At 38.7% G+C, this 18,633-nt stretch overlaps 1 protein-coding gene across 1 annotated transcript in view; it reads right to left on the bottom strand.

Annotated features, from left to right (window-relative positions):
• TSPAN13 (tetraspanin 13) overlaps positions 1–18,633 on the bottom strand; it is a 30,525-nt gene that overhangs the window by 1,653 nt on the left and 10,239 nt on the right. Inside the window, exons 2-5 of the mRNA XM_036863828.1 lie at positions 9,651–9,818; positions 8,595–8,675; positions 7,614–7,727; positions 6,184–6,297 (exon numbers count right to left, since the gene is read on the bottom strand). Of these exons, the coding sequence (XP_036719723.1) occupies positions 6,184–6,297; positions 7,614–7,727; positions 8,595–8,675; positions 9,651–9,818 (477 nt within the window). The remainder of the gene's footprint in view (positions 1–6,183; positions 6,298–7,613; positions 7,728–8,594; positions 8,676–9,650; positions 9,819–18,633) is intronic.

Raw genomic sequence — 18,633 nt, 5'->3', positions numbered from 1 at the left:
AGCCTCCAGAATGAGTCTCCATTTTAAGCTTCTGACCTCCAGAAGTATAAGAAGATAAATGTGTGTTGCTTTAAGCTACTACATTTGTGATTGCTTGTTAGAGCGGCAATAGGAAAGTGATACAAGTTAGCTATTAATACTGAATTGTCTTAATAGCTAAAATATCATATATTTTGCTAATTCAGAAACAGAGTTTGGCAAAAATTAAGCAATAACAAAAATCCTGCAATAGATACATTTTCCAACACAGATCATAAACAATGTCATAATTCCTACCTCTCCAAGCGAGGGGGACGTATACTTTTAGAAAAGTAATAAGTAGTTATCGTGCCATTTCTCACACCACGTTCACTAACGAGTTAATCAATATAACCTGCCTTTTTTTTAATTGAGAAATGTGTTCATTCTGGTTCTGCTACCTCAAAGTTAATTTATTTAAAATAATCAAAAATTCTTAGACTGAAAAAGATGCAAAATTTTAATGGAACAAAATGAATTTCAAATTATATTTCCCATTTCAGACCTGTGCCAACTTTTAATCTAAATTTTGTTCACTTGACTTCACTTGACTTCACTTGACTACTCATTAGCTCTTGAAACTACGTGTAGAGAATTGTGGTAAATCTAAAATTTTCTCCATTTACCACAATAATAATTTCTGAGTTACTATAAAACTCATGATTGGCAATGTTTATTACAACATGTAAGGGCTGATGGAACTATGCTTTGTGTTGAATCAAGGAAACAAAAGTCTAATTTAAGGAAGTGGAAAGTCTGGTTTGGTGTCTGTATGACGGGGGTTGGGGGGAAGGAATTTACTTAAAACTATGACGAGTACTTTGTGACTGGCTCTGTTCTTCACATTTCACAAATTCATATAATTTGACCAAAAACCCTATATGATAGGAACTGTCATTACCCTCATTTTACCAGTGAGGGAACTGAGGCATCAAGAGGTTAAATAACTGGATAATAGTTACACAGGTCATGAGTGCCAGAACCAGGATTCAAATCTTGGGTCCAAGCTCTTAATTACGTGTGTTGTTTTATATGAGAATCTGATGTGTTACAGGCCATTCTCAAGCTAACAACATTCCACCTACCATTTCAGCCATGCTTGTTATTACAGTACTGAAATACTTACACACCTGTTATCAAGCAGCTACTTCTCTGACACCTCTCATCCTGCCCGAGCATCATTTCCCTGACCCTGCCTCAGAAATACCGGCACACAGGGAACTTCTAGTTAGAATTTCTGAGTTTGTTAAATATTTTTATAATCACCCCAGAATACATGCCGATGGTGTAAGTTACAGTTCTTAGGGGAAACAAAGCCATCGGGTAAATAACATACTCATAATCTGGAGTCACATTTTACCAAAATTCCTCCAATTAAGCTGTGATAAAATGAAACAACCCCTTCTTGTGCCCCATTGCTGGACCACTATCTCCTCACACCCAGAGAGAGCATGAAAAGGTCATGCCCAAAATGCAAAAAGATCAAAGTTAGATAATTACTGGATTTTTAGCTTACAAAGGTGCTCATGATTTAAAGATTTTCAAGGGTAACTTTGACCCGATCATAAACTCTGCTGACTCTAGAACCTACACCCAGGATGCAAGAGATCACCAGAGTACAGTTCTATGAAATGTCTACACAGAGTGTGCAAAAAGCATGTCCTTTGTTATTTATTTTTATATTTATTAAATATAGAAAGGCAGAAGGTAATATGACAAAATATTAATGATGATTTCTGAGGAGGTAATTTTAGTTAGTAGATACATTTACTCTTTCAGCTTCATAATTGTCTGTATTTTCTAAATTTTCTACAAAGCACATGTACTAATTGTTATAACTTTTTTGGGGGATTCTAAATCAATGTTTCTTTGATGGTTTATATTTATTTTCATGTATTACAAATAGTTCAAAGGAAATCTTTCTATTTCCTCTATGACAGGAAATCATCAGCTAGCTAGTCTCATCCCTTCAAACTCTGAGAGTCGCTGATTCTGTGAAATATTGAATAAAATAAAAATTTTTAAAGTGAGAGAGCCTATAAAATAGTCACAATCCAAAAAATATCAGGTTGGATAAATTACTGTTAAAATCTCTAGCTAGGTTTCAAAAGGACATGGTGTATAAATTCAGAGCAGGACTCCATGAAAGAACACCTTAGAAATCTAAGACCCATGAGTTTATATTCTTCAATAATTAATATTTTAGAAGACAGCGGGGGCTGGGAGGGATGAATAGGCAGGGCACGAGAGCATTTTTAGGGCAGTGAACATACTCTGTATGATACCATAATGATGGAGATATTTGTCCAAACTCATAGACTGTGCAACACCAAAAGTGAACCCTAATATAGGTTATGGGCTTTGTGTGTTATTATGTGCCAATGCAGTTGTGACAAATGCACCATCCGGTGAGTCATGGTGACAGTGCGGAGGCTCTGCTTGTGTGGGTGCAGGGAGATACTGGAAATCTCTGGACCTTCCTCTCAATTTGGCTGTGAACTTAAAACTGCTCTAAAAATAAATAAATAACCTCCTTTTAAAATAATATATGCATAGCTGAAGGCAGTGTGATCCGATGAGAAGAAAATGGAGCTGCTCAAAAGCACTAAATTCTCAAAATAAATCCCAGATATAAAAAAGAAACCATGTGGCGAAATTCTGATCATTACTGACTCTGGCTAATAGAGTGTATGGAGATTGCTCATTCTGGTTTTTTCCCACCTATATTTTTAAATTTTTATGACAAAATTTTTTTACTTTTAAATCCATGTTTTATTTTAAAAGAAAGAAAGGAAAAATGCACAGGATTGTTTTCAAACGGTATATGAATTTTCTTGAATCAATGCCATGACCAGCCCAGAAGTAAGATGGCTCCTTCCTGAGAAAAAGTGAAGTGAAAATATGCTTAGAGTAGGAAGGGATGTCAGGGAAAACTTCTTTTGAAAAGTGAATACTAATGAGAATTCCTGGGAGGAATTCCAGTGGTTAGGACCCCAAGCTTCCACTGCAGGGGGCCCAGGTTCAATCCCTGGTTGGGGAACTAAGATCCCGCAAATGTGGTGAGGCCAAAAAAAAAAAGTGAATACTAAGTTTGGTCTTTATCTCCAGTTTGATAATAACAGCCAGGTATGGATTTTTCATTCTCAAAGGGAGAAAAAGAAACTGAATTAGAATATACAATATACACAAACATCTATGTATATATAATATGTTATCTTAATCATACATTTTATACATATATATGTAATGTATACATTATATACACAAATTCAATACATGTCACACACACACAATCAAAATGAGAAGATCTAATGTGCAACATGGTGACTACAGTGAAAACACTGTATTGTACAATTGTACAGAATACTGTATTGTATTGTACAATCTACTCTCTTGCTAAGAGAGTAGAACTTAAATGTTTTCACCCAAAAAAAAAGGTAAATATGTGAGGTGATGGATGTGTTAATGAACTTGATAGGGGGAATCCTTTCACAATGTATACGTATATCAAATCATCATGATATACACTTTAAATATCTTACAATTTTACTTGTCAATTATACCTCAATAAAACAAAAAATATATTTTTTTGTATTTTTATATTTAATTATACAGAGAGAAGTAAATTTCTAGGCCCAAGATGAAGCTGCTCTTATCCAGGGTGCCACATCAGCAAACCGAAACTTGGGTAAACTTTGTGTCCCTGTAAATGCTCCTCTTGACCGGAAGTGCAACATATTCAGTCAGCCAATCCCCAAAGGCCAAGCCAATTCTGGGCCTTCTCACCCCAAACAAGAATGACTATGTGGCCCCAGCCAATCAGATATTTTCTATTATTCCCTTCCTTATTCTTTATCCTATAAAAGCTCCTTGCCTTTGGCCTTATTTTGCAGTTCTCTGAAAGGAGACTGTCCATGAAGTGTTAAAATTTGTTTGTATCACCTAAACTGCCTTCTTTAATCATTTTTAACATATATACTCAAAATGAAAAAGGGGCTTCTAAACATAAAAATCAACTGGATAAACCATATAGGCAAAAAGCAATAAACTGAACCACATAAAAAGTAAAACCTATAAATTTTATTTAAAAATCGTGAAAAAGTTAAGTAAATGCAAAAGAAGTTGAAAGCAGGACAAAGAAGTCAAGTAGAGTGAGTGATGAGAGGAGGAGGGAGCCAGGAAGGGAACGGAGGAAATAAAAGGAGAGTGGGCAACTTTCTGGGGCACCTGGGTTTCTAAGAGCACCCAGTGAGCCCCAGCCTTGAGGCCTCTTTTCTAAACACCTTCTAGGCCCTGAGGCCCGCTCTCCTATTCTTTTACAAAATTCCCCTTTTTTGCATAGACTGAGTTACAGGCGATCCAAAGGTCCTTGATCAGGACAGACAGTAGGTGGGCAATTCACAAAAGAAGTAATACCAGTGGTCCAAAAACACATGAATACATGAATATTTTCAAATTCACTAGTCACATTTCCAAAAGAGCAAACAGAACTGTAATACTATTTTTACCTACCAAATTGGCAAATATTTTATAAGATAAAAATATCGAGAATTAGTGCTTGAATCAAAAGTTGGTAGAATCTCCCCCAAAAGGCAATTTGGCAATATTTATCAAACTCTTTTAAAATGCCCATATACTGAATGTGTCATATTTTACTTCTGGAGGTGTACTCTAAAGAAAAACTAGGGAATATAGATCAAAAATATATATACAAGGAAGTTGACCATGAAATTACTTATTATAGGGACATACTGATGGGGAAATCAAATGTCCAAGAAATTAAATGACAGAGTAAACTTCAAATATAAAAAATACAAGATTTTTCTGATTTCCTTTTAAAGATAAATGCTCATTCTTACAATAGCCTACCATATATTTCCACAGTTATATGCACAATCTTACTTAATAGCATTATTCTACACATGCTATTCTTTGTTTAAAACAGGAGTGTGACATGGGCAATTAACACAACCATCACAGGGGTCCCATCATCATTTTTTAAGGGGGTATAATATGGGGACTTGTACATCAATAATTTACTCATGTCTACAAAACGACAGCTAACACACACAGCACTTGCCGTATGTCAGGCATTTTTCTATATATTACAAGTTTTTACATATACTAACTCCTTTAAGCATCAAAACAACTTCGTGAAATAGGGGCTTTCCATTATTACGCCTGTTTGCAAAGCCAAAGAAACAGCAGCACAGAAAGATTAAGGAACTTGCCCAAGGTCACACAGTTAATAAAGCAGGAGAACTAGGTTTCCAACCCAGAGAGTGCATTTTTTAACTATTTGCTCTTGTCTAATAAACTCTAATTTCACCAGCTCATTATTCACTAGACAAACATGAGCTGGCCCAAAGGTTTGCTGTTATAAACAATAAACATTCTTGTGTATTCATTTTACATAGTTATACAATTATCTCCATGAAATAAAGCACTGCAAGTAGAATTGATGAGTGAAAGAAAAAAGTTTTAATTTAAATACATATTGCCAATTCAGATGCATCAAAAATGTCCAGAGTTATTGAGTGTTTAATAAAGACAATGAGGAATTAGCATTCCTCAAAAATTATCAAAATAATATGTGTGTGGTTTTGCTTAGACATATATATAAATGTATTAATATAGTAAATATATTAATATAACATAGATGTATGTTATATAGGTAAGAAATTAATAACAATGATTCCCTACAGGTTTTAGAAGGCTAGGAACAAAGGGGAGTGGGGATAGGGTTGGAAGGCAACTTTTCAAAGCATACCTATATATAAATGTGTGTACATTACACATTAATATATATATATTAAACAATGTGAATGTCCTACCTATTCCAAAATTATATCTAAAATTATAATTTATCATACAACTCTAGAAATAGAAGAGACTCAAAAGATAACCCAGTCAAATCTCTTCATTTAATTTTACATAATTAATGATCAAGCACTTCACCCTGTATAAACTTAATGCTAGATCTGCGAGATCTTCTGATTTCAAGCCACAGCTCCACCTATTACAGTACTAGTTCCCAGTGAAAACATCCATTGATATATTCCAAAAGTTAAGTGCCATGCTAAGGTAAAATGCCATGCCCTCTTGCCCTATAAAACAGGAATCTCTATGACAAAGAACGGAAGATATTGAGTTATTTGTACATACCTCTGTAAAACTGAAGAAGAGGCCAATGCCGCCAACAAATCTCAGAACTTCTCCTGCATATTTTCCTATTATCGGAGCACAGGGTGAGCACTGGTGGCTGCTTTTCACACAGCTCTGTATCAATTTTCAAAAAAGAACTTTTATTTCAAAGTACATTTATAATGAGCAGATTAAAAAAAAAAAACACCTACATAAAAATGACTGTCTGGAATATCATATCCATCTTGGAGCCGTGGTTCTTTAGTAGTGTCCAAAATCGTAAGATGGCTCCTAAGATTCCCACCCCCAGGGTACATGCCCTGAATAACCACCCCTTGAGAGTGGATGGGATTTGTGAATAGGATGGATTTTCACTCCCATGTTTATGTTGCATTACGTAAGACACTGTCTTAATAAAATGAAGAGATTCTCACGCTGATTTTGATGCCATGTTGTGAGATGTCTGTATAGTTAAGAGCTGACCAGCATCTAGGAACTTAGAGACACCAGAAAGAAAATGGGACTTCAGTCCTACAACCACCAGAAGCTGAATTCAACCAACAATAGCTTGGTAGAAGACCCCAAACCTGAGATGAGATTGTAGCCCTGGCCAATACCTTGACTTCATTCTGGTGAGATCCTGATGAGCAGAGGACCTAGCTAAGCTATACGCAGGCTCCTGACTTAGGGAAACTAAGACAATAAACGGGTGTTGTTTTAACCACTAAAACTGTGATAATGTATTGTATAGCAATAGAAAACTAATAACCCACAAAAGAGGACACAACGCAGGGATGTCCAGCTCAGGGCTCAGCGAGGGGGTAATAGGAGTTTCCCCAAAATATAAACACATGTCAACTTCCCAGGAGAGCCAAGCTCCAAGCTCCAAGTCAATCGCCATATGGGATTGGGTTGGACTTGGGAGGTCAGTGGTCTGGCCTGGGGCAACAGGATGGCTCTAATTGATCTATTGCTAGCTCAGCTCCCAGAGAGAAAGGGCATGAAGTTGTGATGGGGAAGAAGGGAGAGAGGAAAGAGGATGGTTCCTTGTGTCCTCCATCCTGGGGATGTTTAGCTGGTTGAGAAGCCCAATTTAGTACAGACCACTCTCCTCCTACCACCCTGATAGGCTTCCAAACCAAGACATTTACTTGCTGATCTGCTGTTATTTCTCTTTCACAACTTGTTCTAGGAGGATTTGACTGGGAAGGAATTAGGGGCAAAGAACCGAAAGCATCCGTGCCTGGCTGGGCCCTGGAATATTCAGTATCCTCAGGATGGATATTTGAGAACAGACAATTGATACAATAGTGTACACGGAATGTAATGCTGGTATATAAAAAACACTTTAAAAGTACAATTCACCATCAGAAAGTCCACTTCTTCCATGTTAACCATTATTCACCTGTATGCAATACATCTCCAAAAAACACTGTATACTTTGTACTTACAGCCAGACAGGTGTCATTTGGGCTAAAGCTTCGGAACCCACAGCAGTTTAAATTTCTCTGGATGTCATTTCGAGCACTTGCTGTATTGTTCCAACCAACTTCCAAAAGCTGACCCTAGAAAACGCATTTAAACATACATTAAAATGTGTCATCTCTGGGACTTCCCTGGTGGTCCAGTGGTTAAGACTTCGCCTTCCAAGGCAGGGGGTGCAGGTTCAATCCCTGGTCGGGGAGCTAAGATCCCACATGCCTCGTGGCCAAAAAAACAAAACATAAAACAGAAGCAATATTTTAACAAATTCAATAAAGACTTGAAAAATGGTCCACATCAAAAAAAAATCTTAAAAAAAAAAAAAAGTGTCATCCCTGCATAAAGTGTATAAAGCTGGAGCCTGCAACTCTTAAAACTGAGTGCACCTAATATAATACTCTTTATAAGAGCATCAAAACTTTTCAAAGGGTTACACTTCAATCTGCAACAAAAAGAAGGCATGATTTCTATCCCAAGAATAAAAAGTCTTCACGTTCACATGTGATTTAAAAGAAGCACTTAGGTCAAAGGCCTAGTTTTCAGAGTGTAGCAAGACAAATTTTCCATTGCCCCAAAAGAGAGACCCATATTCTTCAAACAAATTAGAGTTTGAAGAGAATAATTGCCAGAATGAAACCACAAACATTCTGGAGCCAATGTTTCATTGCATAATAGTAGGGAAAGACTGGGTGAACATCCATTAGCAGGAGCACTTTTTACCCAGTGAGGGCAAAATCCTACTTCAAGGATGCAGAAAATAGCAACACGTGGTGTTTTAGGGCTCTAAGAAGCCCCACTAAGGCAATGAGGAACAAAAGACTTCAGCTATGTAGAGCGAAATGGCATCTGAACAGGAAGAAATTATATTATATTCCAATCATTCCTCCCCCTTTCTTCCTACATGTACTATGTGGTATAATAACGTAGAAAGAAAAAAAGTCTTTGCTTACCTGTTGCTCCTGGTTCAGGGCTAAGCAAGCACATGATACGGAAAACTGGACAATAAATACAAGCAAGAGAATAATCATGTACTGAGAATCAAAGTTAAGGCTATTTCTGGAAATTCTTAAAATAACATAAAACAGAGGTACTGCCAACTTCACAACTCACTAGAAGGAGGTCACCCAGAAAACAGAACAAATGGCACTTAGAGAAAGTGCAAGAAGAATACACGTAATTTTTATTTTGATGATACACTGTAGATATAATTATATAGAAAAATACTAACAACAATAATTATTTAAATGCTGATCTATTATAGAGAAAAGCCTTGTGGTTGCCAAGGGGGAGGGGAGTGGGGAGGGATGGATTGGGAGTTTGGGATTAGCAGATGCAAACTCTTATACATAGGATGGATAAACAACAAGATCCTACTGTATAGCACAGGGAACTATATTCAATATCCTGTGATAAACCATAATAGAAAAGAATATGAAAAGAATATATATGTATAACTGAGTCACTTTGCTATACAGCAGAAATTAAACACAACATTGTAAATCAACTATACTTCAATAAATTATTAAAAATAAATAAAAGCTGATCTATTATAATTTCATTTAGATTAAAATAAAAATTCTTACATAGATAAAACAGGAAATAAGTAGAGATAAATGTATGTAAGCTTTCTTAATATCAACTCTTAAAAAAAAAATCATTGTGAAATTCTCAACCAAATATTAATGACTTGGAAAGGACCTAGAAGTCACTGAATCAGTTCAATGTAACTCTGAATTTGCAACACATACATAGGATGATACTGAACTTGCAGAATACATTCGTCATGATGTGAAAAGGAGAGAGAATATGTAAACATACAATAACTTAACCCTAAGAAATGTTCCTAATGTTGGTTGGACAAATACACATAATGCTGGCCAGGAGTTGCTGTCTGGCAATTAATTTCCTTACGGTAATTTTAAATTAGTTGTAGTTATCACAGGAGTAATCAATAAGATAAGAGCAAACCCAAGTGGGGTATAAATCCCACCTGTAAAAAAGGATACAAAAAAAAGCAACACCTGATGGTGTTTCACAGCTCCGATCAGCCCCACTAATGCAATCAGGAACAAGAAGATGCCCACTGCGATGACCACACCGACCACCCGGAGACTGGAAATCAGCCCGAAGCCGATGCCCCACGCTGCAATTCCAATTAGCAGCAGACTAACCAACTGCAAAAACAACCACAAAGGGCAGTGATGGGGGGAGGGGCGGAGGGAGGGGGAGGGAGAAGAAAGAAGGGAAAAGCGTCAATTTATGTATTAATATCAAGAACATTTTTCAGGGCTTCCCTGGTGGCGCAGTGGTTGGGAATCTGCCTGCCAATGCAGGGGACACGGGTTCGAGCCCTGGTCTGGGAAGATCCCACATGCCGCGGAGCAGCTGGGCCCGTGAGCCACAGTTACTGAGCCTGCGCGTCTGGAGCCTGTGCTCCGCAACAAGAGAGGCCGCGATAGTGAGAGGCCCGCGCACCGCGATGAAGAGCGGCCCCCGCTTGCCACAACTGGAGAAAGCCCTCGCGCAGAAACGAAGACCCAACACAGCCAAAAATAAATATAAATTAATTAATTAAAGAAACTTTAAAAAAAAAGAACATTTTTCAGGCACCTACTTAGTATCTTACAAATGATTGCTAACACTCAATACTAGAATACACACATGATCTCACAGATAGTATTGTCTTAACAAGTTATATTAATCCTTGGCCATGCTTTTAAAAAACAAACAATAATCTATAAAATTATTATGGATCCTCAGAGGCCGTCTGGCTTACGAAACTTAAACGATTTCTACTTAAGCTTTTGAAATAATAGCGTATGTAAAACTTTTAGACACCAACACATCTCAGTCCGACATACTGGTTTCTTCACGTGGATATCACATGTCTTTCCTTCAAAGCCCCAGACTGTAACCTTCTCTGTGGTACCTTCCTAGTCCCCAACAAACTAAATTCTGAGCAACTTAGAGACCCCATCTTTTCACTTCTCTTTATCCCCAGAACCTATCACAGAACCTCGCCTTTGGAACAGTCAAAATATCTCACAATATTGTTGACGAAATGAATTGCTTTAGATATCATTGGCTATTCTGTGAGAATTCAAATATAGAGAGAGACTATTAAAACTTTTAGGATGAAAAGAGTATAAGAGATTTTAGCTACTTAGAGCAAAAATGGCGTTCTGAGCAAGAAGAAATTATTTTACATCCCAATCATTTAATTTATATTCTTATAAAACAAAATCAAGTGTAAGAGGTAAAACACATGCCTCAATCAGTCATTACCTGTAAAACTCAAAGTTACAGTTACTTCTTTAAAATAACACTTAAATAGCATGCCATATAAAGATTATAATCAACTGATAGAAGATACAGCTTAAATAGGTATGGGGGCGGGGGGCCGGGGTGGAGGGTGGAACAGGAAAGAGACAGTATCTTCAAGTCAATCGAGAGTCAACCATTTCCTGGAGCAAGTTGACAGCTTAATACCTTGTTGGGAGGAATCAAAGTATGTAAAATAAACTTTCTAGCACCACTCCAAGGCCTAATAAACTGTTTTGAGATACAAAATAAATCATCACTCACTCAAATGGTTCTTTACTCAAATGTGTAATTTTTTATAAGTGTAGTCATTGTTTATCAGACACAATTTTTAAATGCCTTGGTATGTAAAACTTCTTATATGTATAGACATACAAGTAAAATGGCTAAATATGGACAAATACAGCAGCTATTTGTATTTTTATCCATTTATTATAAAGCAGCAAAACTTGAGAATGAAAGCAACTATCTGTAGCACGATAGGAACAAGTTACGGAGTTATATGGACTTGATGTTCTCCATTGAATTAGTACACAGAGGAAGTTTTTCTTTTTAGAGGGAGAAGAAGAGGATAAACTTCTCACAAATACTGCTACCCAGAAATTAGTTCTCCTCATTTTCTCAACTGCTTCTTCTCAGCAGATCCACTTGCTTCTGTCTCATTTTTATCAACTCACAGTCTTCTCACAACTTCAAACAATCTTGGATTGAGAAAAAGTCCTTGGGCCCATCACAAGTGAGCTTATTTCTGACTTTGTTATACCCGAATATAACACATTTCCTTTCACAAGGTGTAAAAGGCAGAAGCCTGAAGGAGGTGTCAAGGAAGGAGAGGAAGATAATGCTGGAGGGGCCTCACCTCAGTGAGGGGAGAGGGCAATGCTTAACATACTCAACAAACACTGAAGATGGTCCACAGTCTCAACACATCAGAGTAACTTGCTGTATCGGTCAGGGTTCTCCAGAGAAACAGAACCAACAGGATATATATTGAGAGAGACTAAGAGAGAGAGAGGAGATTTATTTGAAGGAACTGGCTGATGTACTTGTGGGGTCCACCAAGTCCAGAATGTGTAGGACGGGATGACAGGTTGGAAATTCTGAAACGATTTCAGCGATGCAGTCTTGAGACAGAATTCCTTCTCCTTTAGGAAACGTAGTCTTTGTTCTTAATGCTTTCATATTTCATATCGTACATGAGGCCCATGATTACTTAAACTCAACTGAGTATAAATGTTAATCACAACTAAAAAATACCTTCAGAGCAACATCTAGACTGATGCTTGAAAAAGCATCTTGGCATCGCAGCCCAGCCAAGGTGACATATAAAATTAACCAACACTTGCCAGCTTCAAGTCCTGGGTGTGATGCCTATTTACTAACTTAATTAAATTCAGGGGCAGGACATTTACTCTATATTTCTTTGAGTCTTAAGGCCAAAAAGATCAGAAGCGTGAATAATATGACACATAAAATTCTTCTAATCCATAGTTTTAAAGAATCCTTTGGGAATTATACCAAATCCTTAACAACATTAATCAAATTCTTACCACGAGTTAAATATTCATCAACAAATGGTTAGTGCCCACTACACATGGAAGCCAGAGACAAGATACCCCTAAATACTGAAATTTAAATTCATATAATTTTCATGTGGAACACAATATGTTCCTTTGATTTTTTTTCAACCATTTAAAAATGTAAAACCATTCTTAGTTGGCAGGCTGTACAATAATAGGCAATGGAATGGATGTGGCCCATGGGCTGCAGCTTGCTGACTTTCATTCTAGAATTCAATGTAGGAGAGAATGAAAAACTACAATGGGGCAAATCATTGCTATGTCAGAGATTTTTACAAAGTGGGTCAGAGTAGAGAACAATAATCAAAAATATCCAGATAAACAGGACACATCAAAGACTGCAAAGGAACCATAACAGAACACATAGTAGGCCGAAAAATGACCCCAACTGAATATTACCATATACAGCAAAAGAATGAATGCTGTATCCCATGGCAAAAGATGTGACTCAATTAAGGGTCTAAAAGGGACAAGCTTATCCTGGATTATCAGGCGGCCTCTAAGTGTCATCAAAAGTATCCTTACGGGGGCTTTCCTGGTGGCGCAGTGGTTGAGAATCTGCCTGCCAATGCAGGGGACACGGGTTCGAGCCCTGGTCTGGGAAGATCCCACATGCCACGGAGCAACTGGGCCCGTGAGCCACAATTACTGAGCCTGCGCGTCTGGAGCCTGTGCTCCACAACAAGAGAGGCCGTGATGGTGAGAGGCCCGCGCACCGCGATGAAGAGTGGTCCCCACTTGCCACAACTAGAGAAAGCCCTCGCACAGAAACGAAGACCCAATACAGTCATGAATAAATAAATAAATAAAAAGAACGTGAATTTCTTAAAAAAAAAAAAAAGTATCCTTACGAGAGAGGCAGAGGGAGAGTAGAGACAGAGAGAGAAGACAGCAACATAAAGACAGAGGCAGAGGGTGATGTGACCACAAGGCAAGGAATGCTGGCGGCCAGCAGAAGACAGAAGAGGCAAAGCGGCAAGGAGGCAAGGAACAGATTCTCCCCTAGGGCCTTCAGAGGGAGTGCAACCGTGTCAACGACTTGATGGTGAACTTCTGGCCTCGTGAACTGTTAGGATAGCTTTCTGCTGTTTTTAAGGCACCGTGTTTGTGGTAATCTGTCACAGCAGCCCACACAAAGCAGTCCTCGCATTCGCAGATGAACAAGTCAGGAATGCATGTTACAGAAAGCTGCCTGATATTTTACCATCAGCGCAATCCTTACCATATAGCTGGAGTGAATTATTCAGGTATCCCTTGTCAGTACCCTCCCAGCAAACCAAATCCTTTATTTACAACAGCAGCATTTCAACAAAAGGAGAAAACTGCTCTCTGCTCTCTCAGCTACCCAACTTACAGGCTTATTAATAATGAGAATCCTTCCCCCTTTGAAAAATAATGTCTATAACTAAAAAGGGGGTAGGGCACTTTATCACTTCTATAAGAAGTTCTAGCTTCCAGACTAGGCTTTATGCTGTTATTGAAAACATTATCTAGAACATTCACAAGTATCTTTGCTCTGATTTTTTTTTTTTCTAGGTAGGGGAAGAAAAAGGCTACACCCTTCTATGTACCTCTCTCTCAAGAGTATTCCTCACCAAGTTAGCTCTGCTGTGTCTCTAATATAGTTTTAGTCTATCCCCATCACTGATACTAGGCACCTCTCCTTCAAAAACATTTGAGAGGGTGTATCACTTTCTTATTGTCGTTTTAACAAATTAGCACAAGCTTAGTGGCTTAAAACACCACAAAAGTACTCTCTTGTAATTCTGGAGGTCAGAAGTCCAACACGGGTCCTCCAAGCTAAAATAACAGTGTCAGTAAGACTTCATTCCTTCTGGAAGCTCTAGGGGAGAATCCATTTCTTTGCCTTTTCTAGCCTCTAGAAGCCACTTGCACTCCTTGGCCAGTATATCCCCTTTCTCCATCTTCAAAGGCAGCTGTGTTGTATCTTCAAATTTCTCAGACTGCAACCTCCTTCTCTAAGCACATCACTTTCTCTGAGTATAAGCCACCTACATCCCTCTTATACAGACCTTTATGATTATATAGGGCCCCCAGGTAACCCAGAATAATCGCCCATCTCAAGATGCTTAATTTAATCACATCTTCAAAGCCCCTTTTGCTATATAAGGTGACATATTCACAGGTTCTAAGGATGAGGATGTGAACCTTTGGTGGGAGAAGAGTATTACTCATCCTACCATAGAACTTAGGCAACTGAGTTACCCACGTAACTGAGTCCTTCCTGCTACTCGTACTTTAAAATATTGAAAAAGACTTAACATTTTATTTAAATATTTAGCTGAGGGACTTCCCTGGTGGTGCAGTGGTTAAAAATCCACCTGCCAACGCAGGGGACATGGGTTCGAACTCTGGTCCGGGAAGATCCCACATGCCACGGTGCAACTAAGCCCATGCACCACAACTACTGAGCCTGCGCTCTAGAGCCCGTGCGCCACAACTACTGAGGCTGCGCTCTAGAGCCCGCGAGCCACGACTACTGAAGCCCGTGCAACTAGAGCCCGTGCTCCGCAACAAGGGAAGCCACCGCAGTGAGAAGCCCGCACACTGCAATCAAGAGTAGCCCCCGCTCGCCGCAGCTAGAGAAAGCCCGCACGCAGCAACGAAGACCCAACGCAGCCAAAAATAAATTAATTAATTATTAAAAAAAAAAAACTATATATTCTCTGTGGTTGATTACCAGATCAAATTGTCATATATAAACATGCATAGAAATGATGTATGTTGATTTTAGGATAGTGAGTACAATACTTTTGGTGCGGATTGGGAAAGGGAACGGAGAGGGGCCCTTTAGCTGTACTATAACTTTGAAGCTCTTAAAAAGAGACATAGCAAAACACTGGCATTTGTGAAATCAGGCTGTTGGGATCACATGAGTACACCATATTACTTTCTGTGCATATAAAGCATTTCCAAGTTACAAGTAGCCTGAAAATGTAACAACCCTTTTCTTACTGGAACACCAATACTAAATTCTTCCGCTTTGCTTTCCTCTGTAAATTTGTCCAACTTGCCTCACCCAGCCTTTGTTCCCACAATTCCCCAAACATGGCTACTCGCATCAAGATATTCTCATTTGTCTCTCAAATATTTCACATTAATTCCCAACTGTGCATCTCCAGGTACTGTCCACATTCTCCCCTACAATTTGCACCCACTTAAGAAAAAGGAAGGCTTTCAAATGAAGGTGGTAGAGACCTGAAGACAGTAGGCAGTAATTCACTGACTCTCCACTTGTTTGTAACAGAAAGTGAAGCTCTAGGTCTGTCACACTTGGGTAGACTCACGTGTGCATCCTGACACCACCCTATCACCTCCTTCTGGTACCCGACTCCTAAATACACATTCTCACTTGTAACGTGGAAGAGAACATGATTTAACGGTCCAATCAAAAACAAATTTTGCATTTATTACCACAACAGAGAAACCGTCCAAACATAAACTTACTTAAGTGACTCAATTTTTTCTAATAAACCCCCAAAATATGTTTGGGTTTTTTTGTTTTTTGGGTTTTTTTAAAACATTTATTTATTTATGGCTGCGTTGGGTCTTCGTTGCTTCGTGCGGGCTTTCTCTAGTTGCGGTGAGCAGGGGCTACTCTTCGTTGTGGTGCGCGGGTTGCTCATTGCAGTGGCTTCTCTTGTTGCGGAGCACGGGCTCTAGGCGCGCGGGCTTCAGTAGTTGTGGCACGTGGGCTCAGTAGTTGTGGCTCACAGGCTCTAGAGCACAGGCTCAGTAGTCGTGGCGCACAGGCTTAGCTGCTCCGTGGCATGTGGGATCTTCCCGGACCAGGGCTCGAACCCGTGTCCCCTGTATTGGCAGGCGGATTCTTAACCACTGCGCCACCAGGGAAGCCCTGTTTGGTTTTTTTAATAAAGCAAAACTGAAAACAACATAAATGTTTTTGGGTGTGACTGCTGTCTCTAACACACTGTAACAAAAATCCCCAAGTACTCATAATTAACTTTTTAAATTAGAAACAACACCTAAAGTTTTATGATATGCCTCTAATTAGATCTGATTATCAGTGTTTCTTTAACTTTTACTAAGAAGGAGCCTTTTAAAGATAATAATGAAGCAATTCATTTCTGAATAGTGGTAATTGTATGTTATGGTTGGTTTGTAATTTTGAAGAGAATGGGATTATGTGAAATCTTCCAAATGAGTGATACAAAAATTATGGATTCCAATAAAATTCTAACTGTATAATTAAAAAGCCTGCTTGTCACTAGAACCTGGTAGACAAAGGAACTGCATGAATTTTTTGTTTAATAATAACAACAGTTTCCTTATGAGACCAATGGTAATAGAAAGTAAATTTAGACCTGTGACAAATAGTTTCCTTCCTTTGGGAGACAGAAGGCTGATAAAAACAAATTATGGATCTGTTAACTTGTTGATAGCGATGTTTTTTATGAACAGGAAGCGCCAACCTTTCCTGTTTTCTCTTTAAAACAAAGAAAAGTGAATCATACAAAAAAGAGCTTTTAAAAGAGAGAGTACAAAGGCTAAAATGAAAAGCCACGCCAAGGCAAGATTATAAAAGTGTCTACAACTGGTATTGCTTCCCCAAGCAAACCCTTAAAAAAGGAGGTGGTGGCAAAACTACTAGTGCGCACATGGATAGATTCTTTTTTTAAAAAAAATTTATTTATTTTTATTTTGGGCTGCATCGGGTCTTAGTTGCACGGGATCTTTCATTGCGGCACCCTGGCTTCTCTCTAGTTGAGGCTCGTGGGCTCAGTAGTTGCGGTGCGCGGGCTTAGTTGCCCCGCGGCACGAGGGACCTTAGTTCCCCGACCAGGGATCGAACCCACATCCCCTGCATTGGAAGGCGGATTCTTAACCACTGGACTGCCAGGGAAGTCCCATAGATTCTGATGAAGGAGGGCACTAGCGGCACAAAGCTATCTGGACAGTGACCTTAACCGAGTCCCTTCATTTTACAGGTGATAAATCAGAGTAGCAAAATGACGTGCCCAATGACAGAGGCAGAACTGTGGCAACCTTTCTGTTTGGTGCATTTTTTTCTTCCTGTAGGACCATATCATACTGCCTAGCAACATAGTTAAGTAATTTTTAACATCGAGATATAATAGTAAAGACAATATTATAATGCATAAGAAACTGTAGCTCTTGCTTCGTAGCCAGGTTGATATAGCTTTGATTAGCGTCTCCTTGACTGACTCCCTATGAGATCTGGTTGCACAGTCATGTATAAACGAACAATAAGGTCCTCACTCATACGACTTTGCTATTAGTTAACTACCAAATCCTTGCTTATTCATTTTGCGCTTATTTTTCTTTTACCCGACCTAGAAAATTTGTCCCATATGCCGACATTCATATACAAGCACACAGTGCATTGCCTGGAGTAGGGGAGCAAGAAATCCTAGTCAGGATGAACAGTCTTTATCTTTGAGATCACTCCAGCAAATAAAATTATTTAAAACTAATAAACATGTATTTATGCACTTTTTGGATCAATAACATGCAATGCCACTCCGGAAGAAAGAAAAAAAATGTTGTGCATAATGTTCTTTACAATCTAGCTTAAGTAGGTGTTGAAGCATTAAACCACTACAGTAGGCCTTTCAAATGATGGAGTTGCTAGAACATTCTAGAATTAGGAATAGAAGATTCAAATTCCTACTCAGAGGACAAATGATCTCTGTAGGGGACATACGGTGTTTTTACAACCCAGCACATACATTTCTTATAAAACCCGTAATCATAGTGTCTCACTGGCCCCCTCCAACCACTGCCAGCAGCAATCATGGTTGCTCATCCTCCTACCCACAGTGATTGGTTCATGGGTTGGGTCCATAAACCAACAGGGTTAATTAGTATGTCCCATATGATCATACAGGAATATTGAAAGAGGAAAAAAGGGTTCCTCTGGTATGGCAAGCCATAAGGACAATTAAAATTGATTCTGCCAGTGGTCATCTTGCACATGGAAAGTTCTGGCCTCAAAAAGAATCTACGCAGAGGCAAGCTGGGCTGACAAGTGGATAGAAGGAGCAAGAGAGTTCTGACCTTTTCTGAGCCCCTTGATCCAGCCATA

This window comes from Balaenoptera musculus, chromosome 9 (genome assembly GCF_009873245.2).
Source record: "Balaenoptera musculus isolate JJ_BM4_2016_0621 chromosome 9, mBalMus1.pri.v3, whole genome shotgun sequence".
Lineage (NCBI taxonomy): Eukaryota > Metazoa > Chordata > Mammalia > Artiodactyla > Balaenopteridae > Balaenoptera > Balaenoptera musculus.
The sequence above is the reverse complement of the archived record's forward strand: the minus strand, read 5'-3'. Positions and strand labels throughout refer to the sequence as shown.